The sequence below is a fragment of the Bos grunniens genome, chromosome 23 (assembly GCF_055505025.1).
Source record: "Bos grunniens cultivar Pamir isolate PY7600 chromosome 23, Bosgru_T2T1.0, whole genome shotgun sequence".
NCBI classification, from domain to species: Eukaryota; Metazoa; Chordata; class Mammalia; order Artiodactyla; family Bovidae; genus Bos; species Bos grunniens.
This window is the reverse complement of record NC_141187.1, coordinates 16,912,613-16,936,357: the sequence shown is the minus strand read 5'-3', so window position 1 is coordinate 16,936,357 and position 23,745 is coordinate 16,912,613. Positions and strand designations below refer to the sequence as shown.

Sequence of the window (23,745 nt, the reverse complement as noted above, 5' to 3'; positions counted from 1 at the left end):
TAAATATACTACCATCCTTTTTTAAGAAACAAGACATCAGCATGATGGGGTTTCCTTTCCTTAGAGCAGCCACTGAAATCACCATCTCATCCGGATGATCCGTGTCTAAATTCTAGTCAGATTTATTTTCTATTCACAGAAATTGTTCCTTTTTCTTCCTCTGCAGGCAGTTCCTAATGTATATATGTGTCTCCCATACAAATGGCCACGTGTGGAAAGCCCTCCTCAGCCATGTGGGGAAAGTGGGAGGAGGGAGATTCCCAATTTCGTTGCCTGGGCTGCAGCTGGGAAAGCAGTTCTTGGCATTTCAAGTTGAAACTTTGAATAAATTTTCTCAGAATAATGCATTTGAGAGTTAACTTCTATAGTGGTATCACTGGTGTTCTGGTATGAAACCAAGGATTCATGATGGGCTCAACAATATGCCAGAGCACATCTGTCAGGACAGAGGTCCATCCTATTTTGCATGAATGAAAACACAACTTTTGAGCATTTTATTTCAAGAGCAAAGAAGACAAATGTCCAAAGAGGAGGGGCCAAATACAAAGCAGTATGTTTGTGAATATTGTATTGATTCTGTGTGGCTGAATTTTGCTTCCGCAAACATCGCATGGACTGGGAGTAACCTTCATCTGACGGGAGTCAGAGGAACACAAGTATTTGTTGTGCTACTGTTTTTTCCTGTGACTACAGTGAAACTCGGAAAGGCATAGGATGAGCTCCTTGCCATTTGGATAAATCAGAGTTAGTGAGGAAGAAGCAGAATTGCAAAAAAAAAAAAAAAAACATTTTTCTTTCCCAATAAAGAAGTTTCATAAAGAAAGAAAACATTAGACTAAGCAAGAACACTTCAACAGATCCACTAAAGTGGTCTTGTGCCCGCTAAAGACAAATATCCTCTGGAAATTTTTGTGAGCAGAATTCTGATGAAGTTTCTTGGGGAAGCTACAGAGTTTGCCACCTGAGTCTAAAGGCTGTTTTCTTGAGGCCCAGACCAGAGGACTATGCAAGCCATGTCTGTGACTAACACTGCCTCAAAAAACTGCTCCGCCTTGATTGGGGGTGTCGTAGGGGGTGGGAGGGTGCGTTGCAGGGTAAACTAGATACGATGGTAAATGGCAGAGAGGAAAGGTGTCTTGTAACTTGTCTAATTTGTGAATGCTTCATAGCTCAAGGTCTTCTTTGCTATCAGAGAGTATATTGTTTGCTTTTTTGTCTTTAAATTTTTTTTTTCATGGAACTTTTCAGGCATACGCAAAAATAAAGGGACTAGTTATAATGAACTCCATGTCCCCATCAATCAGCTTCAAAAATTATGAACATTTTGACAATTGTGTTTCATTTATCTTCCTGCCACATTTTCCCCCTAGAGTATTTTAAAGCAAATTCTATACATCATCATATTTCACCTGTAAATACTTCAGAGATGTCTCTAACATATAAAAACTGAAAAAATACAGCCATAATGCCATTGTCACATCAAACTAATAATTAGTATTATCTAATACTTAGTCTGTATTTAAATTTCTCCAATTTTGGACTTAGGGTTTAGGGGAGGGCAGCTGGGGGAAAGGACTGCAAAGGGGCATGAAACTTCTGGGGGTGATGGACATGTTCATTATTTTGGTTGTGGTGATTTCACAAGTAAATATGATATGTCAAAATTTATCAAGTTGTACCTTTTAAATATGTGCAGTTCATTGTATGTCAGTTCTACATCAACGAAATGGTTTAAAAAAAAAAAATACAGAGTGGTATAGCGAGAGACAAACAGTATTTTAAACATTTCCCCCAGTTTTCTCAAAAATACATTTTTATATTTGGCTTGTTCAGATTAGGCTCTAAAGAAGAACCACACATTGCATTTGGTTGATACGTTTCTAGGTTTCTTAGAACCTATAGCAGGTCTACCCACCTGCTTTTTTCCTCTTGTTGTTAAGACTCCAGACCATTGATCCTGTAACATCTGCCACACTCTGACTTGGTGCTTTGGCTAACTGCAGCCTTGCAGCGTGTTCCTGTCACACATTGCTTATGATCTGGCGCCAGATCCAAAGGCTTTGGTGGACTCAGGTTTAGTTATTTTAGGAAGAGTATGACAGTAGGTGATATTCCTGTGAACCTCTTATTGCATTCCATCAGGAAAGCATATAATGTCTGGTTGTCCTATTTTCGATGTAAAATTGGTCAGTGGAGTCAGGTGCTGTCAGCCTTATGCATCCATTGTAAAGTTTCCTGTCAGCTTTCACCTAGACGCTGACAGAGCTGCTGGCTAGATCTATTATTTCATTAGAGGTATGTGCATGTATGTGTCTGTGTGTGGGTGTCTATGCAATTTTTAACAAATGTATTGAGATGTAATCTATGTACAATAAACTGCATGTATTTAAAGGGTACAGTTCAGGAAGTCTGACATATGTATGCATTTTTGATGACTGCCCAGCTGCTCTAGACACAGTGCTTTGGAGTCACACTGCAGGGACAAACCATAGTTCCTGGTGGTCAGATATTTAAAGGGCAAACTCATTCTTTCAGCAGCAGCAATAGACTTCTTCCCTGTGGCTGTGGAGTAGAAGGGCTTCCCCAGTGGCTCAGCAGTAAAGAATCCACCTGCAATGCAAGAAACTCGGGTTCGACCTCTGGGTTGGAAAGATACCCTGGATAAGGGCATGGCAACCCACTCTAGTATTCTTGTCTAGAGAATCCCATAGACAGAGGAACCTGGTAGGCTACAGTCCCTAAGGTTGTAAAGAGTTGGACACAACTGAGACTCACAGCACATGGAGCAGAAGAGGAAGCCTTTAGTTTGGACCTTGCTTGAACACTGGCTTGTCAGGGAGATCAAACTGAAAGCATCATCAGGTTTGATCTGTAAGCAGCATGAACGACTAAGCCCGGAAGCAGACGTGTTCAGCCCTTACAGCCAGTTTAGTTCTCCTCCTCTCTTGTGTGCCGCTTCGTATAGAGTCACAGATGACATTTGTGTGTGTGTGGGTGGGTGGGTGTGTGTGTGCTCGCACTGTATTCAGAATTTCTCTGAATTTGGTATGAACAGTTTTCCTTGTGCCCAGTCTACTATCCTCCTGGATTCAGTTCTAGGCACAGATCTCTTTGGAAAGAGTATATGGTTAATGAATAAAAAAAAAAAAACCAGATCCCTTCAAGGGCAGCTACTTAGCTTTGTTCCACAGATGGCATATCCTTAACCCCCTGTCTGTCATCTTATATGTCCTGATCATCAGGAGACTTGGATGAAACAGTGTGTATAGCTCAATGTATGATTATCCCTGCTACCAAATGTTCAGAAGCTTCATCCTGCAAATAACATTAACAGTAGTGTACCATAATGCAGGTATCAGAATGTGAAGATGCAACCCGAGACCAAGCCTCTGCAAGGAAATGGACAGATGTTATATGCAAGAGTATTTGTGGGGCTCTGTGAATGTACTAAAAATTATTGAGTTGTGTGCTTTAAATGAGTGAATTTTACAGTATGTCAACTATATCTCAATAAAATGGCTTTTTCTAAAGTGTGAGGTTAAAATACATTAATAGAAATGATACATGATGTTCTGGGATGAAATCACCAGATGAAATCACCAAGAAGACAGCTGAGGATAGAACCTTAAGGAGGAGAGTTCACATTTCAAGGACCACACATGAAAACAAAAAAGGTGTATTAGAGACGCAGGAGGAAACCCAGAAGAGAGCAGTCACGGAAAATGCAGAAGTGAGTGTGTGTTCAGTTGTCGGGCAAAATAGATGTAGATGGGGACTGAGAAAAAGCCGATGGACTCAGCTCTGAGGAAACTGCAAAGGCCTTTGAGAAAACGGTTTCTATGAAATAAAGGTGTGAAGGAGTGAGTTGTGAGAAACATGAAGCTGCACATTCCTCTTGCCAGAAGTAAAGCAGGCAGAAGGAGAAAGAACCTAAAAATAACGTCAGGGAGAGTCCAGAAGCAGGGCAGACTTGGGCCTGTGTGTCTTTTAGACAGGAGAGACTTGGGCACGTTTGAACCTGGAGAGGAAGAAGGCAAACAGAAGAGCAGAGACGGGAGGTACAGAGGGCTTCGCCCAGTGCTGGCTCTTCATACAGTTAGATCAGTTGGTACTTGGCACAGAGCGGAGCATCTGTACAGTGCCGGAGGTTCTGTCCTCTGTCATCTCCTGGCGCTGTGGCAAGTCAGGCTTGTATGCTGGCCGGCTCTCTAGATGAACTCTCCTCCTTTATCTTTGAAGAGAGCAGATCCTAATGCAAGTGAGACATTATCACGTGGACATAACTTTGAATCTGCTATAACCCATGATTAGACAGACTCATTCTTGAACATCAGCACTTGGTTACTGATGGTGATGGCCCACCTTGCAAGCCTCCGACATACCTAGCACATCAGCATACCATCACCTGTGGCCAAGAGCCACTGCTCAAGTGGCCAGTCTGCTCTCAGGTCTAAGAGCTCAAGAACACATTGACTTAGAGCTTCCAAACCCATCTCAGAGAATTCAGCCTCTGGAGGAGTCTCTGAGGGATGCTCTGACCTACAGGTTATCTCTCACCCATCTACCACAGGCACCCACATTCAGGAAGAATGGTAATGGAGGGGACAAGGGAAACTGCAGCAGCTGTGAGGGCTCTCCACCCCTTTAGCCATCATCCCCCAGCGCCCAGCCAGTCTCCACACTGCACTTCCTTGTTGTTTAGTCACTAACTCGTATCCAACTCTCTGCAACCCCATGGACTGCAGCAGGCCAGGCTCCTCTGTCCTCCAGTATCTTCTGGACTTTGCTCAATCCATGTCCACTGATTAGTGATGCTGTCTAACCATCTCATCCTCCGTTGCCCCTTTCTCCTTTTGCCTTTGTCTTTTCCAGTGAGTCAGCTCTTCACATCAAGTGGCCAAAGTATTGGAGCTTCAGCTTCAGCAATAGTCCTTCCAATGAGTATTTGGGGTTGATTTCCTTTAGGGTTGACCGGTTTGATCTCCTTGCAGTCCAAGGGACTATCAAGAATCTTCTCCAGCACCACAATTCAAAACCATCAGTTCTTAGCACTCAGCCTTCTTTATGGTCCAACTCTCACATCCGAATACGACTACTGGATAAACCATAGCTTTGACTGTAGGGACCTTTGTTGGCAAAGTGATGTCTCTGCTTTTTAATACACTATCTAGGTTTGTTAGGACTTCCCTGGTGGCTCAGACAGTAAAGCATCTGCCTACAATGCGGGAGACCTGGGTTCAATCCCTGGGTTGGGAAGATCTCCTGGAGGAGGAAATGGCAACCCACTCCAGTATTCTTGCCTGGGAAATCCCATGGACAGAGGAGCCTGGTGGGCTACAGTCCATGGGGTTGCAAAGAGTCAGACATGACTGAGCAACTTCACTTCACTAGGTTTGTTATAGTTTTCCTTCCAAGGAGTAAACATCTTTTAATTTCCTGCTACAGTCACCATCCACAATTTGGATGTGATTTTGGAGGTCAAGAAAAAAAAATCTGTCACTGCTTCCACTTTTTTCCCGTCATTTGCTTCCCGTCATTCCACTTCATTTGCTATGAAGTGATGGGACTGGATACCATGATCTTTGATTTTTTAATGTTGAGTCTCAAGCCAACACTGCACTTAGCCAGAGGCTAACCTCACCCTTCTCAGTCTTTGTCCCTAGTTTTTGTTATTTTGTATCTCTTTGTTTTATTTTTATTTTAGCCATAATTCACAAATTCAAAATGCTAGTTTCATTGTACTTACAATACAACCTTTTAAAGCCCCATATAATACTCTAAAATGTAGCATTCTTCCCTTTTGGGTTATTAACTGTATCTTAGTTATTTTATTTTTATTTTTTGGCTGTGCCACACAGTATATGGGATCTTACTTCCCTGACCAGGAATCAAACCCGTGCCCCCTACACTGGAAGCACAGAGTCTTAACTAGACCATCAGGAAAGTCCTATTAACTGTATCTTAATGTGATGTCTACTTTGTTTTAAAATAATTCTTTTTCTTAATTGTATATTGATATTAAATTACATTTTCCAATCTCTCTCAGAAATAAACCGTTAGCTGAAAATAAAATTCATGTTTAACGCTAGTTATTTGTAAACACATGTTCACTGTGTTTTCAGGCATCCTTTGCAGGTTTTGTGGGACATGTCATGTAGGATACGTGTAGTAAGTTGAAGGGTTAAAATACCCTGCACTGTCGCATATGGCAGTGAGCAGAATCGCAGATGTTGATGATACCACGTAATTAGTATTCTTTTATGTAAATGAAGGCTGTCAGCATGTTACCATAGTGTCTACTCGCTCTGAAGCTGGAATTTATGCCACTTGGTCTCACCAAGACCAAGCAGGATTTTTCCACTATCCATAGTTAAGAACTGAGAAGAAATCAAAACGATGAGAGAGAAGAAATGGAAATCTCCCTAAAGTGGATTCTTTTAAATTTTTCCTATTTTATTTTTGTTGATTTTCTCCCCAGAAATTTTATTTCTGGTGATGAGATGCTGTTATCCATTTCAGATTGGCTAAGAAATCTGCTAATTGAGAACAGGAATGTTCCAATTAAAAAGCAAATCATATTTTCAAGCTATAAATTTTTGAAAGATTTTGTAACATTCAGTCATCTTTCTCAAACAGGGACCTTTTAAATAATCTAGAAGTTTCTCCTCAGAACAAAACGCTCATACTAAATAGATTTCATTAGCTTCTTTTACTGTTTGGTGACATTAACTATAGTAGAATCCTTTAAATATTAATTATGGTTTTTAGCTCGAGCTGATTCAGATTTTTAAATATAAAGCTATAGTACTTGAAGAAGCAAAAGCCAGTATTTTGTCAGGTTTGCTTTCCCTATATGCAGATCAATCCAAGGTGTCCTGGACATTTATTTACAGTTACTGATCTACTTAATGATGGAGAACTATTAAGGCACATCTTGTTAATTCCCTAAAGTTACACTGGGAAGCTGGGTGCCTGCACACCAGATGATATATTTTTTCATTGGAACTATCAGGACTTTTATGACCTTCAGTGATTATGAAGGAAAAGGGGTACATGTCAGAAAAATGTAAAAGAAATGTCCTCTTTGTGCCTATGAGCATGAGATGAGGCCTTGTTCCTAAAGTGGCTGGAGGTTGTATGAGGGGTGAGTGAAGCACATGGTCTTCCTTTTGGTGTGTTTTTGGTTTTTGTTTTTTTGTACGCTGCAAACATTTTAATGATTATTGTTGAGCATACATTTTGGAAATTTTTTTTACTTCAAACTGCAACAAATTAAGTAAATGTTTATAATATACAAAGAAAATACAATCAAAATTTCTTGAACTGAGTATACCCATGATTGTGTTCTCTTTATTCTCTATTGTGTATTGGCTTTTGTGTCACTTTTGAGTGATTTCCATTTCATGCCTCAGATATGTCTTTCCTCTAGAGAAGCTAGTCTGCCTAGGTTAAATCAGTGTGGTAAGGTACAGAGTAGCCTCGTGTCTTCCTGAATGGATTTACTCTGCCATATGGCAGGTTAGTGAATCGCCACGACAGATTTGTAACGGGAAAAAGGCTGTGCAGGAAAGGATACGCGTGCTCAGCAGATTTATGGATCAGAAAATGAAATCGGAAGAAAGAATTTCCAGAGTGCCCTTTCCATTTGGCAGCATTCCATGCAGAGGGTGTGGAATGGTTTTTTAGTGTTTTTCTATTTTGTTTTTTTGTTGTTGTTGTTGTTGTTCCAACATGTTTTGCTTTGTTTTTTGTTTTTCTAGACAGAAGCTGATTTTATAAGGTACCAGTGTTCTGGGTGTTGTGTTGCTATATTCTTGTTCACAGATATACTCTCTTTTTATAGAATTTGAAGCTGTGCTGTGTTTCATGTGATAAGATCTCAGTAGCAATTAAATTTCTAAAGACACATCAAGGTTCCTCTTGGCTAAAGTGGGGATTTGTCAGGTTTTGAGTTATAAGAAGAGGCTATTCAGACATGATTCAGTGAGTACTGAATCTTCTGGAGGGAGAAAACAGAAAAGCCAAGTGAGCTAAAGATAGTATGTCCTGGTGTATTTAAATCTTTGCTAATACTGCAGCCACCAGTTACATGTGGCTATTTAAATTAAAATTAATTAGAATAAAAGTAAGCCCCTCCGTCTCCCTGGCCACGTTTCAGGTGCTCAGGAGACACACGGGACAGTAGTGCAGTATTGGGTGATGCAGATAAAGAATGTTTCCATCATCGCAGAAAGTTCTATTGGACAGCGTTGGTCTAAGTGAAAGATCTTGGGAAATAAAATTCTTTCTTTGATTTCTAGGAGATGTTCTTCATCCCTATATAACTTCCTGGATTACATTCTAAGGTTTTAATGTAAAAATGAATCACCTGTAGAGCTTGTGGAAAATGGAGATTTTAGACCCCTCCCCCAAACCATCAAGTTTGGGGTCATCACCAGAAATCTGTACATATGACAAGTATCCTAAGGAGTTTTGTTGCTACGTAGGTGGTTTAGCGACTACGTTTTGAAAAATATCAAGTTAATGACAAACTTGGGAATTACCAATCTTTTGACTTCCCCTTTTCATTCTTTTATTACTTTTATTTGTGTCCCCAGTAATTGGTTGTAAGCATCATGTGTATGCAACTTAAACTCTTGATTGGTAATAAAGAGCAAAAAGAAAATTCATTTGTTGACCATCTTATCTTCCTAACATGTCTTTTAATTTGACTATGCCCTACAAAAAGTAAACAGAAATGGTTATTTCAGTACTGTTCTGGGCTATGTGGAGAAGTAATTCTGACAGAATACCTTTGACCACTAAAGAGGTGAGCACACCCACAAGTCTTGAAATTATAAAGGTTAAAGAAAAAAAGAAATATAACACTTGATCTCCTCTCTGAAGGAGGTTATATCTAGTTGTATGGAGAAATACATCCATAGACATGACTTAAAGGGCACTTAGCAACAAGTCAATAGTTAGAAAAATAACATAGTAGAAACTAAATCCTGACAGTACTCAAAGGATGATCTGATTTGATGGAAGATAATCTAGGTTGGTTTCCTTTGTATGACGATTTAAGGATTTCTTATATAGGAATGGGCTGGAATGGGCAATTTTAAAATGAGAAGGGTCTCTGGTTGGTCCTGTGGTATATTTGTGAGTTTTAGCAATAGGGCCAAGCCAGAAAGGAAAACCAACTGAAGGAACTACTTAGAGTGCTTTGGATTTAGAACTTCTCTTGGGTGACCCCATCGTGACAGAACTGTATTTGCTCCCAGAAATGAGAGTGGACAAGAAATGAGGTGAAGGAAGTCCACTTTATAAGAGGAACTCCCTTTAGGGAATTTTAAATGCTGATATTGTTGGAAGGTCAGCTTTCCAAAGAATAAAATGTTTTATTTTAAAATAGCCTCTTTCCCTTGAAGAAATTGCTTATTAGGCTTCTCTGATGAACAATATTGAAGCAATGTTAGAAAGACCAAAAAAAAAAAATGCTTAGTGAGTTACCACTGTTTTAAAAATAAAAAGCATTTGTGCATACATTATCTGGAAGGTTTGCTTTTTTTTCTGGTCTCATAGTTTGATTAAATACTGTAATAACCAGTAGCCACTATATCACCAAGTCAGATTCGTCTAGTTCTTTAGTTACTTATTCTTTCAGTAAGGAAGGTAAATGTTTTCCATCCTTTTTACAAGATGTAAATGTTCTTTACAGACAGACACTTTGGCTTAGTCCCTCAGAGTTACTGTAACAAAAATGCCGTAGACTGGGTGGCTTATACATAACAGTTCTGGAGGCTGGGAAGTCCAAGATCATGGCACCAGATTCCATATCTGGCAAAGACTAATTGGTTCACAGACATGTGGCTGGCTTTTCATTTGTGTTCTCACATGGAGGAAGGGGTGAGGGAGCTCTTTTTAGAAGCACTAATCCCATTCTTGAAGGCTTATGCCATGAGGGTCAACCCATTCATGACTTAAGCATCTTCCAAAGACCTCACCTCCTAATACCATCACCTGGGGGAGGGGGTTTACGATTTTAGCATATGAAATGAAGCACAAACTTGTAGACCACAGAAGACAAAATGTTAGATTGAGGCTCAGTCTACCTACTTAACCAGGATCTTTGGACACAAGAAAATAATATTACTTTGTACTGCAAAGGACTTTCTCTTACCATTTCTCTCGCTCTCTTTTTTTAACCATATTTTGTTCTCTCTACTTTGAAATACAGTGAAATTGACCTAAGATTGCCTTTGTATTTGAGTGTCTTCATCTCTCCTGGTTTGTGATGAGGTCCTGGTGTCACTGGTTTGTGAGCTCTGTCTCTCCTCGCCTTTCCTCTGCCCTGTCCCTTTTTGCATACAGCCAGGATCTTGTCACCATGAGTCAGAGAGGCTTTCACTTCCAGGACATCATCAATTCAGAGATGGATCAGAATATGGGCTTCTTTCCCCTAGTGGCCAGTTGGGTGCAACGTGAAATGAGGGTAATGACATTTCTAAATCAGCCTTACGTAAAAATTAGCTGATACTCAAGAACTAAAACAGTCTTAGAAAATGTAAAGTTACACATTAAGGTCTGTCGTTTAGTATTTTGTGATTCTTCCTTTTTTTAAGGAATTTAATTGTCTTTCTGTAATTCCCGGTCTATGCCAAAACTGCTTTTTCCTTTTATAAAAATTCCTTCCAAAGGAACCAATTTTGAATTGAAAACTAATGAATACTTAGTGGGAAATGCCGGTTGCAAGCCTTTTTCTAGAAAAATATTTTGCTGAAAGTTTTTTTTTTTTCTCTCTCTCTCTTTGGGGGCCCTTATCGTGCCAGGTTGAAAGAGTGGAGCCTTCCCTAAGACATGGATAGATGCAAACATGTAGGGCGGTTGCGGCTCGCCCAGGACCACTCCATCCTGAACCCGCAGAAGTGGTACTGCCGGGAGTGCGCCACCACCGAGTCGGTGTGGGCTTGTCTCAAGTGCTCGCACGTGGCCTGCGGCCGCTACATCGAAGATCATGCCCTCAAACACTTCGAAGAGACCAGACACCCGCTAGCCATGGAGGTCCGGGATCTCTACGTGTTCTGCTACCTGTGCAAGGACTATGTGCTTAACGACAACCCGGAGGGGGACCTGAAGCTGCTGAGAAGCTCCCTCCTGGCGGTCAGGGGCCAGACGCAGGACCCGCCGCTGAGGCGCGGGCGGACGCTGCGGTCCATGGCGGCGGGCGAGGACGCAGTCCCGCCGCAGCGCGCTCCTCAGGGACAGCCGCAGATGCTCACGGCTCTGTGGTACCGGCGCCAGCGCCTGCTGGCCAGGACGCTGCGGCTTTGGTTCGAGAAGACCTCGCGGGGCCAGGCCAAGCTGGAGCAGCAGCGGCGGGAAGAGGCGCTGGAGCGCAAGAAGGAGGCGGCGCGGCAGCGGCGGCGCGAAGTGAAGCGACGACTGCTGGAGGAGCTGGCCAGCGCCCCTCCGCGCAAAAGCGCGCGCCTGCTGCTGCACGCGCCCCGCACCGCACCGCTGCGCGTGCCCGCCACGCGCGCGCCCGCCGGGCCCCGCGCCGCGCCGCGCCGCGCGCCCGCCATGGCGCCCGGCGTCACGGGCCTGCGCAACCTGGGCAACACCTGCTATATGAACTCCATCCTGCAGGTGCTCAGCCACCTGCGCAAATTCCGCGAGTGCTTTCTGAACCTCGACCCGTCCAAGACGGAGCAGCTGTTCCCCAGGGCCGCCAACGGCAAGGCCCCGCTCTCAGGCAGGCCAGCCAGCAGCTCGGCCACAGAGCTGTCGTCGACCCGGAGTGATGGGGCCGAGGCCTGCGAGCGCGAGGGCCTCTGCTTGAACGGTGGGACCTCCCTCAGCAGGAGCCTAGAGCTCATCCAGAACAAGGAGCCCAGCTCGAAGCACATCTCCCTCTGCCACGAACTGCACACCCTCTTTCGCGTCATGTGGTCGGGAAAGTGGGCCCTGGTGTCGCCCTTCGCCATGCTTCACTCGGTGTGGAGCCTGATCCCCGCCTTCCGCGGCTACGACCAGCAGGACGCGCAGGAGTTTCTCTGCGAGCTTTTGCACAAAGTGCAGCAGGAACTCGAGTCCGAAGGCACGACGCGCCGGATCCTCATCCCCTTCTCCCAGAGGAAGCTCACCAAACAGGTCTTAAAGGTGGTGAACACCATATTTCACGGGCAGCTACTTAGCCAGGTAGGTGTGTGCTCGGGCCTGCCCTGACTGCCCACCACGCTGGAGCGGGGCTGGTATAGTATTAGGCTTCCCGTGAGTGCCTTCCCCAAGTTGTGGGCCTAACGAGGGTACGTTTGCTGTAACTATGCACAGTGGAGGGCGGCCGCGGTGCCTTTCACAGTACTATGTGAGGGCTTCGTTGGTGAACTTGCCTCCTGTCTTCCCAGGCAGATTTTTTGTTTAACTTGCCAGATCACTTCACTTTCAGGAAATGTCTTTTAACCTATAATGATGATACGGTAATGTAATATTCTCATTGTTACAATTAAGTACTCATTGCTGGCATCCCATCCTATTTGATCAGCCTTAGGAAATTGAAGAGTTTGTCTATAACCTTGGTTCCATGGTTGTTTGAAAGAGCATCATTCCTTCTAAAGCCTTTATTCAACATACAAGGGAGGGAGGTGGCTAGGAAGATGCCAAATGCCTAAGCAACCCTCCCTCCGGTTCCCCACTACCTTTCGTTTCCTTAGCCATGTAAGGTATGAGGGAAGACTCAGGTAAGGCTTTGTGAGAACATGCAGAAAGAATTGATAGAGTTAAAAAAGTGGGCAACTTGAGAGATTCAGGTAAAACCTCTACACTGTGCTACTGAGGTAGTTAGGGTTTTAAAAGAATGATGAGTAGAAGGGGAAGAAAAGTTTATTTCGGCTTTTGTTTTTCAGCTTGTGAAAAGGGAGTATTTCTCAGCACTTCCTCAACCTCCCTGAAAGTTTGTAGGAAGAAAGGTGCATCTGGGAAGGTTATAGTTGGGGAGGAGGGCAAATCACAAGGTACTTCGAGGCTCTTGGAGCACAGGCATCAGTATAGGGATGCTGCTAGAAACAAGAGCAAAAAGAGAGGAAAGCTGGATTGGATGGAAGGAGCAGAGTCTAGAGGAGGATAGAGTATGAGGATGAGAGAAGCAGACAGGAATCTATAAATTCTCCATCTCAGACTGATGGCTTGATGACTCCGTGATAACTTCTATCTGTAATACTGTGGCACTGAATGGGAGAGAAGAGAGAAAGGGGAGTAGGTAATACTGTCTGTGCTGTGTGGTTGTCCAGTTCCAGCTAGCATCATAGAGATACATACCAGAAGTAATATGCTCTAATTCTCTTAAAAGTTATGTTTATCATTTAAATACTAAATATTTTTTGAAAACTATACACTTAGTTTTGGTTGTTATGTGCTAGCAAAAATGAATGTGGGAAGCATGTAAGTTACATAACCTATAAACTAATTTTTTCATCCTAGGTCACTTGTGTATCATGCAATTACAAATCCAATACCATTGAGCCCTTTTGGGATCTGTCCCTGGAGTTCCCTGAACGCTATCACTGCATAGAAAAGGGGTTTGTCCCTTTGAATCAGACAGAGTGCCTGCTCACTGAGATGCTGGCAAAGTTCACAGAGACAGAGGCCCTGGAAGGCAGAATCTACGCTTGTGACCAGTGTAACAGTGAGTGCTGGGGGGGTGTGGGTAACTAGAATATCAGTTTAAGGTATTTAATTTGCCCTTTTAGTCAGAAATAACACTGTAATATTGAGTGGTTCTAAAGCATCTTTTAAAGATTTTTTTCCTCCTATTTTCCTGAGAAAAACATATGGACATTATATATTAAAAAAATAAAACCAAACCTAGCAGTTGGACCTCCTTGGACTCCTGCTGTGATTGAAGTTAGTTGTTATCTTGGGAGGCATTTGAAAGTATGGACCCTGAAATGGGGACTCCAAGAATGTGAGTATTTAGCTTCATGGGTTATGGGGGTCCTGCTTAAATTCATGAATAGAGTTTGACAGTTCTTATTTAGTCTAAATTCAGGTGGCATAGCCTGTTTGAGGGCTATGTATCAGAAAAGTGTGCTTTTATTCTGAATTAAAGTCAGTCAGAAGTGATGCTAAGGGTACAGTGAGACCAAGAGAGGAAGACATATGGTACATTGCTCCATGGCAGCTTCATCATTATTTTCACATGCCTGAAAGGTTCACATCTCAGAAGGGTCAGAGGAAGTATTTTTCTATCATGGCTTTAACTGTAAAGTGGAATTTTTTCCATATGGTTCTGAGAGCACCTTATGCATCCCCCAACCCCGTGTCTTGACACACTAGCAATGCTTTTGCTAACCCAGCATGTACATAGGAAATGCAGAGCAAATACTTTGAAACTGATGTTTGGGGGTTTTGGCATATAGAGATTTGGATACTAAGATGAATGGATTGTGCAGAGATCTGAGAACAATGTGCAACCATATTATAGTTCAGACTATAAGTTTTGGTTTGGGAATAACAATTTTATGGTAGCCCTTTAATATTTTTGCATATGGTTTTTTAAAGTAGTGAATTGTGGGAAACCTGTTCTCTGAACAATCAAGTCAAAAATCAAAAGTCACACTTCTGATACCGTTTTGCCATTTTAAAACAAAATGTGAATCCTGTACTTGATTAAGCATAAACTCACCTATCTATCCTGTTACATAGAGATATATAAAGGCAGTGATTTAAATTATCTTATTAGAACAGTATGTATTTTTTTTCTTTTTAAAATAGTGATTCATGAAGTTTTATACTTGTAGGGAACAGAAAGATGTTAACAGCCTTAAGTCTGTCATTCTCGGACCTGATAGATTAGGCAAGAAACACTTTTATTTATTTTTGCAAGAAAGGATTGTTTTTCTGGTTGTCAGATGTGCCCATTTATCAGTATTTCTGTAGACAGGTTCAAATAGCAAGGAAGGAAAGCTATAGTGAAGGGATGAGATGCACTGATCTGTTGCTTGTGAAAGTTTCAAAACTATCAGTCTTTCACCTCTCTGTGTAGCCAGCTTAATCAAATGGGAGACAGAACTGATCAGTCTTAACAGAATCAGTGATTTTTCTTCATGAATTTCATTTGAGAGAAACAAAGCCAGATTCTATATTGTCTTCATTTAGCTCACATACTCCCTCTGCTGAGAGCAGCAGTCACTGCCAGGATTCCCAGGCAGAGAGCTGCAGTAATTTTCAAAAGTCTGCTGGTGAACAGGAATGTAAAATAAGGCCAGGCCCCTCTTTGAATTCTCTTTCTGCTCATGCCCTCACATACCATGACTGCCAGCCCTAGTAAAAGCTGCCATCTAGTTGCTGCAGTCTATCATGAGAAGTAACAGCTCCACAACCTATTGTCAGAGAAAGCTCCACGATACGTCATCTGCCTGTGATTTGCTACTTTTCACAAGCTTCGAATCAGGTGCCAGGCTCCTCAGACAGAGACCATGATATCAACAGCTCAGAGACAATCAACAGACACCACAGTGGACCATGAATTTTATATTCCTGTCCATTCACTGACTGAATTAATATAACAGAGCAGTCATCAGTAAATGGTTATAGAGAAGGCTTCTGATGGAAATTAAGAGAACTTCATTTCTCTGTAATTTAGAAATGCATTTCACCCACAATTCAGTATCTTTAGAAACAAAATTGGAGTCCTGAGCATTGGTTTTGTTTTGAATGGAGTATATTTAGCCAATGGCCAGCCTTGTTCTGCATGTCTAGCAGTGCTGTTACCAAGAAACACGTTTCAGAAAACAAGTATGGCATAAAAATACAAAACAGTGAAGTTTATTTTCTAAATATTTGTATAGGCCACAAGCAAGTCATGTGGGGGAAAAAATCTCTAAATACACTGTCCTTTGGTAATCCTGTGCCTCTTGCATGCATGCATGCTCAAACACTAAGTCGTATCTGACTCTTTGCGACCCCATGGACTGTAGCCCACCAGGCTCCTCTGTCCATGGGATTTCCCAGGCAGAAGTACTGGAGTGGGTTGCCATGTCCTCTTGCAGGGTATCTTCCCAACCCAGGGATCGAACCTGCATCTCCTGCCTTGTCAGGCAGATCGTTTAGCACTGAACCACCTGGGAAAACCCGTGTCCTCTTACCCTTTCCCTAAACCCGAGATACATGCATTATCCCCCATTTCACAGGAAAGGAAACTGAGATTCCTTTCAAAGTGGGAAGGACAAAGGAGGCACCTTACAACTGCATCAGCCTTCTTGAAGCGGCCATCCCCAGAGAGCCACACAGTCGTTTCTTTCATCTCAGCCAGAACTTCCGTGGCCATACCATGTGGGCATGTGAGGCTGGGAAATGCAGTCTCAGAGAGGGTCACATTGCTGCCCAAATGAAACTGAGGTTGAAGTACTGAGAAACTAGGAGAATGCGTATTGGGTGGCAAGTCATTGTCTCTGCACGGCTCGGAAAGAATGAGTCTCCTCACGACCCATGTCTTATACCTTCCCAAACCATCTAGGCAAACGACGAAAATCCAATCCAAAACCCCTTGTTCTGAGTGAAGCTAGAAAGCAGTTAATGATCTACAGACTACCTCAGGTCCTCCGGCTGCACCTTAAAAGATTCAGGTGAGCTTGCTCTGGGGCATCCCAGGTGGCTGGTGAGCTATGGCAACAGCTACTTCAAAGACTTTGGTGAGGGCAAATGTCTTTGGTGCTGGGGGGAGAAGCCTGCTCCCTGGAGTCCTTAGGCTTTCCATGGAGTGTATGGTACCTGCCCGGTGAGGCAAGCGGATGTTGGGGGCCAGGACGGGGCTTCTGCTCTCACAGCCCTGTTAAACCAGCTAGGCTGCAGTGGGTGTCTGTACTTGAAAATTTAATAGCCTCACTTGGGCTTATATAGAGCCATCTTCAGAATAAAGTATGAGATAATCTGTGAAAAGAAGGGTAGAAAGTAAACTATAAAGAGTATTGCCTGGATTGCTTGTTTAGAGATTTCTGGTTTCAGAGAACATCTGAATGTTCACAGAAAATACATGTGAACACTGAGTACCCCTACCTTGCTGTGAAAACCAAATCCAGGTTAAGTTTTCTCCACTTCCGTTTTACCTACCTCTGCCTATGATCACACATGCCATTTCTTACTGGTGAGAAGTTTATATCCATGTTACAGGTGGTCTGGCCGTAATCACCGAGAGAAGATTGGGGTCCATGTCGTCTTTGACCAGGTATTAACCATGGAACCTTACTGCTGCAGGGACATGCTCTCCTCTCTTGACAAAGAGACCTTTGCCTATGATCTCTCCGCAGTGGTCATGCATCACGGGAAAGGGTTTGGCTCAGGACACTACACAGCCTATTGCTACAATACAGAGGGAGGTGCGTGCGCTTTACTCTGTGGGGTGGGGGACACCAAAAAGGGTTGGTTTGTCCACATTTCATTCCTCTCCTTTTATTTAATCTGTAGGGGGATAGTACATACATTAAAATCCAGTGGAAAGAATTATGAAAGGTGGATTCAAATTTTGACTATATCACTAAGTGACAACATATAACTCTTCTAAGAATTGACGGGAACTAACATGTAAAAGTGCTGAGCATGGTGCCTAGCACATAATGGTCAATTAATGCTAGAGGTTATAGCTGTTGTTCATACTTCTGCTGCAGACCTGTTTCCTTCTTGGTTTTACATAAACAGTGTGACCTAGCTATGTTGTGGTCATATTCATACTGTGAGAGTCTCATTAGCATCAGCCCATAGTAAAGCTGAGGACACTTTCTGAGCACTTACAATACTATGTCCTGATTACCTCCCTTAACATGGGAGGTGTGAGGATCCAAGGGCCCTTCCAAGGAGCTTTCTTTCAGTCCTTGTCCCCCAGAGCAGAGCCTCCCAGCTACTGTGCTAAGGCAGGTGGGTTATGGATGTGTTTCTAACAGTTTACCCATCTTGAACCCCTCAGCCCTTGGGGTGGCTACCACAGTGAGCCTGTGAAAAATAACTTTATTCCTTCTAAGTTTTCCTTTCCTTCCGTACCTTTGTCTATGTACATTTTCCCTCTCCCCCTTTTTTTCACATCTCTTAGCCCCCAGTCTGTCTTTGTAGATGTCCCTAATGGGCAGTGAAAAAGCCTGAATGAAATGAGGACAAAAATTAGTCAATACTGTAAGCAGTATTGTGGTGGGGTTTGTGGGGCTAAAACCAATGGTTTCATTTACTTAACTCTTCCTCCACCACCACCAATCAAAGGTTGGATCTATTCAGAACTTCTCTGTCACTATTTTCATCTCCTCGTTTGCCTGCTGATTGAAATTTAAGTTGGGTAGTCATATTCTCTCTTTCTTTCATTTGGTTTCCTAGGTTTTTGGGTCCACTGCAATGACTCAAAGCTGAATGTATGCAGTGTCGAGGAAGTGTGCAAAACTCAAGCCTACATCCTTTTTTACACTCAAAGAACAGTTCAGGGCAATGCAAGAATCTCAGAAACCCAACTCCAAACTCAGGTGCATTCCAGCAACAACGATGAGGGCAGACCACGGACCTTCCCCTGAATGGGAGGCACATTATCAAGGACTGACTTGCTTTTAAACTCTTGGTATTGGTACATCTTTCCTCTTACAGGAAATAAGGTTTACTACAGGAACAGATCACTAGGTTTGCCTCACTGGGTTTAGAGCAGAAGGTGCTGGGTGACTGGTGTCCTATCACAAAATCTGTAGTCACTTTCTTTTAAATGGGTTTAGAAAATTCCCTCCTTTGTTAAAGCAAATCAAAAAGAGTAACTTCTATGAAGACTCTTTCAACAGTTGCTTCTGAATATAGAGGGATCGGGGTGGAGGAAAGAGGGAGTGAGTTTGTCATATCCAGCTGTGTTTCTTCCTATTATGTGATTCCCTTGCTAATCAGGACCCCTTGCAGCACTGGAAGAGCCCCCTGACGTGAGCAGCCTTCGGCAGAGCACTGGAGAGCAAGGAGGGGCCCTGGGCTGGCAGCTTGCTGGACAGGATTGGTTCCAAGGCGGGAGGTGAAGTCAGGACTTTTTCCTACAGAGGAAGTAGTCCTCAAGGGTTGAAAATTTAGAGACTTCCTTTTTTAGGAGATAGCAGTTGAAGAATGGAAGGAGGTGCATGGAGCAAATTTCTCCATGAAAAATGGGAGGTTTTTCACGTGTCATATTCTACCTGGCTGCTGCTGTCATTTAATCATTCCACATCTTCTGAGCTGGCACAAACATCCCTTCATTCTAAAGAAGGAGCAGTTCATATGGGGAAGCAAGAAACTGGTACATGACATGCTCTTTGTGGCACACTGAGCCTAAACGCACTCCTGGATACCCAGTTCTGTAGCAAACTCCTGGTTCGGGTCTAGGGCAAGCACATAGTTTGGTTTAAATTGGTCTTTTTAGGTCAGGTTTCTGAAGCTTTCTCAGAACTCAGAGGGGGGCAGTGGGGGAGCCAGTGGTCCAGGGCTTATCGAAATGCCTGTCCCCCGTTCTCACCTTGGTGCAGCATGCAGCTTTTCTTTACCTGCAGCTTATTTCCTGTTCACAAGGTGTGGGAGCTTTTGCTTTTCGAAGGCTTAGGACTCTTCCTCCTATATGTCTGAACAGTTTATTGTTGACAGCCCTGGCCGGTTTCCTCCAAAATCTAATCCCTACGGTTTCTTTACCCACCCACCCTCAGTCCATCAGAGAAAAAAAGTGTCCTGTCCTTCACTTCAGTGCTAGTAAGATATAGCTTTCTTTTTTAAACTGGGTCAGTTTCTAAGTGGCATGAAATTGCCCAGATGGAAGCCCTCTGCCCTGTCAGGCATCACTGAATTTCCCTCCTCAGTCCTTCACTTCGACTCACTAGTAAAAGTGAATGCGTACTGTAACTCCCACTGTGGGAGTGCCACAGCACCTCAGCCTGTCACTCGGGATGCTCATCTTTTGACTGTGTCATACTAACATTCAGTTCAGGTAGAAGTACAGCTGTCACCTGAAGGGAGTAGGTGTGAAGAAGTTTGGGGAGGGGTGGGAAGTTGGGAAATGAGAGGCTAAAGGATGAGGGGTGTAGCTTTAGCAATGTTGAAGGGCCACATTTCCCAAGCAGATCTGTATAGCATTTGCTGTTGACCTCTTTTGAGATGAATTCTCCTATAGGACCTACCAGACAGCACTGAGATTTGGAGGAAATCAGACAGAAGATGGCTCACTGTGATAAGGAAAGGGAGTGACTATACTTTAAATTAAACTTGCTTTTTCCAACACTGTGAGGTTTCTGTAATATTTAGCTTTTATTTGGAAGCGATAGCGTATGGCATTTTTTATGCTATTTGGTTTATATTGTCTACTGCAGGCTTCTTTGTACAAGCTTGGCCCGGGCTTACCCTCACCTGGACACTGTTTTAAAGTGTCACAGCCGCCCATGCTGCCAGAGGCTCTGATACGAGACTATAGTCTCTAGATCCACATTTTTAAGTTGGCGTGATTGGTGATGACCTTTTGTGGTAAAAGAAAAGCGCACTGACTTAAAAAAAAAAAAAAGTAAAAAGGGAAGGAAAATATAAATTGTGCCTCATCTTTCACTGAATGCTATATTTATTATTCTAGAAAAAGAGAACTGACAAATAGAGAAATACTATACAGCATCTACTAAATCCCTCAGGCTGTCCCGGGCGGGAGAAATAAGAAAAATAAACATCTCATGGAAAATTAAAACATTTTCAAATTTAATTTTAAAAAAGTTTTATACCAAAAGAATTAAGCAGACTAAGGACTTTGTATTAATAGGGTAAGTGCTTCAAATTAATAAAATCATTTAAAGTGAGTTGGAACAGAAACCAGTACCAGAGTCCTCAAAGAGCTGCACACACTTGAAGGTGCCCCTGCAGTCAGACACCTCAGGTACCCAGAGGCAGCAGCAATAGACGCTGTTGAGAAGTTAGTATTTATGGAGATTTTTATTAAAGAAAAGAATTTCCTGCTGCCTAAGCCAATGGCTGTTGTGAGGGAAATGTCCCTTTGCCTTTAATTTATTTACATACTGGAAGTATATGAGTTTCTTAGTTGCATCTTACTTTAAGTCAAAACATTGTAAAGAAGAAAATAAGAACCAGGTGGAAGTTGACTAGATGCTGCCAAATCAAATCCAAGATCTCCTAACTGAACCTTACGGGCCTGCTTCTCTCCCAGACAAGTAGTTACATCCCTGTTCTAGGAACCCTTTGTGGTTGGCTGGTGTGTTTACTTCCTGCTGTAGCCAGCCAAGATGAATGCACCCTGGCCCTCAAAATTTTACCTCAATCTAGCTTGACCCTCATACTTGTGGTTGCCTCGGAGACAAGCATTCATGCTAGTGTTAAAAAAAATTACAAATGCCCTCAATGGCTAGGAACTGACGCTCTTATTCAAGATGGCAAACCTCTTGCCTGCTTTGATCCAGTCCCTCTCAGGCTGACGGACAGTGCCGCATTGTAAAGAATTTCCAGATGTCTCTTAAATGTCGTGAATAAAATTGGGAACTATAGAAGTGTTAATGTGTCCTATGGACTCAATAGCAGAGTTTATTTTTGTTTTTAATGTCAAGGTTTCTAGAGTCAATGATTGTATGAGTTTTCCCCTCTGGCTATGATTACAGTTCCATCCAAGTGTAAGAAGTGATGAAGTGGGTTGGCGGGCAGTGGGCACAGCCCTAGCCAGGTCCCAGCGTAAACGTGAGAGGCTGACAGTAGTACAGAATGAACACTTGGGGGTGTGGGGGTGGGGTGGGGTATGGGTGGGCAGGGAGGGAGAAGGGAGTTTGTTTTATGTACTGATAAAGCTTTGTGAACTAATTTTATACAATTCATAAAATTTGGTGCCTTGTACCTAATTATGGTTTGCATGGGATTGAAAAGATTAAGGGAAAGGATTCTTTCTTATCATTTCAAGTGGCAAATGGGTCTGTATAGTGTAAAGGACATTTGGTATCACTTTTTAAAAACATTTCGTATCTTGTGTGTGTGAAAGCAAATTATTACCAGCAAGTTCTGAAAATTCTACTGTAATGTCCAAAATCTTTGTGTTTGATTATTCATCAATGTCTCCTTTTCAAGGCAAACTATATACCCTATTCTTTTTTACCACCCCTTATGTTCCGAACATTAACTCAGGCCTTTTTAAAAATCAGGCTGGGAGGGCTTCCCCTTCCTAAACATATAATGTATCCCTATCTAAGGTTTTATCTTTTAAGTGGAAGGGTTACTTTTCCAGCTGGTTGGGAGAGCACAAATGTTCAGAAAAAGGTATTTTAGTTTTTCTAATGCTAGGCAACATAGTACAAGTCAAAAACCGTTCCTCCTGAAGTGGTACCTTCATTAGTTCTGAAGTTCTTTTGCACAAAGTTTCAGGAAGCAGTGTAAAACACAATCCCCTATATGTGAACCTTTAGATTGTAAGGTAAGCCAGTGCACTGTGTAATATGCAAAAAAGAAGGCTCAAAGAACCTGTCCCAGCAACCCAGTCCCACTGACGGGGACGATACTGAGTAGCTGTGGACGAGAAGACCCGGCCTGCTCACCTGCAGGGCTGTAAACAGCGTGTTCCTTTTACTCCCACCTTAAGGTTTCCACTGAGCTCCTGAGTCTTCACCAAAGGGTGTTTAAAAAGCTTACTCAAAGCACATTTGATAATTGGGTCCCTCAGCCTAATGACTGGCCTAATTAGGTGAGGAGGTTGTATCTTTGGAATAAAACCTCCCACGGCCACTTAGTTTCCTTACCAGGTAAGTATGCATCTCCCTAGTGGTTGATTCTTTTTTGAAGTTAGCACTAAAATTGAAAAGCGCCTTCTAAATATGACTGTGAGTTTAGTTTCTATCTTTCATGTTTAAATTAACCATTTTCTTGGTCTAGGACTTTGACTTTAACCACTGTGTATTCAACCCAAACACTGCTCTAAGCACACCTCAGTCACTAGAGCACTGAAGTGAATGGTCATTTTTGTGGACTGTTTCCATACTAACTTCTGCTGGTATGTTTCTATTTCAGATCTAACTAGGTAGTGTAGGAGATTTTCATAATAGTGTTAAACTAGCCTGGGCTAAACACCTCATGACAGGATGTAAAACTGACTTCCCTTGAGGAAAAATGTGTTGAAATGGTGAAAGCTAGGATTTTCATTTACAGAATCATAATTATCCATCAAAATTTGGTGTAGATTTGGTAGCTTTAACCTGCTAAATTCTTACCGCTTTCAGGAATTAAGCCAGTTGAAATGAAACTTTACCTTATCAGCTTATGGCTTTATAAACCAACAGCAACACTGTTACTTGAAGCTAAGACATTACAAGTGAAACTTGAATTATGCTTTTGGAAGCTGCCATGTCCTTAATTTTGGCCATGTTTTGAATTTTACCTTTGAAAATTGCTATCAAATAGAACTTTTCACAATTATGAGTAGCTCAGGTAGCAGACTTCAAGGACGTAAGTTTCACTGCTATAAAGAACAAGTGCTGGTGTTTCTCGGCTTGGCAGTGGTCTCATGCAGGCTGCTGGGGCTTAAAAGTTTCCTTCCTGGTCACCATTTGGGGGGTGATGGCTTCAAACCAAAGCCTTACTTAATGTATGTTACTTTTCCTCATCTTAACAGCCTAGTAAGATATAAACTTGTCAGAGCATCTGTGATCCCTATGTAGATTCTTAAAGGGTCCTGACGTCATGTTAAGCCAGCCACAGGCCTCAATTCATACAGGCTCAAACTCCTTCCCCCTAACAGCTGGGACCTCCCTGATTAGAGCTCATAAGAAG

At 42.6% G+C, this 23,745-nt stretch overlaps 1 protein-coding gene across 12 annotated transcripts in view; it reads left to right on the top strand.

The window, feature by feature from the left end:
* USP49 (ubiquitin specific peptidase 49) overlaps positions 1-20,226 on the top strand; it is a 72,228-nt gene extending 52,002 nt beyond the window's left edge. For 11 of the 12 annotated variants that reach the window (XM_086371602.1, XM_086371595.1, XM_086371597.1 and 8 more), the window contains 5 exons: positions 10,812-12,180; positions 13,459-13,663; positions 16,496-16,604; positions 17,149-17,354; positions 18,337-20,226. In XM_086371602.1, the coding sequence (XP_086227728.1) occupies positions 10,840-12,180; positions 13,459-13,663; positions 16,496-16,604; positions 17,149-17,354; positions 18,337-18,527 (2,052 nt within the window). In that variant the 5' untranslated portion in view covers positions 10,812-10,839 and the 3' untranslated portion in view covers positions 18,528-20,226. The remainder of the gene's footprint in view (positions 1-10,811; positions 12,181-13,458; positions 13,664-16,495; positions 16,605-17,148; positions 17,355-18,336) is intronic. The other variant, XM_086371604.1, reaches the window with a different exon arrangement.
* The last annotated feature ends 3,519 nt before the right edge of the window (positions 20,227-23,745 follow it).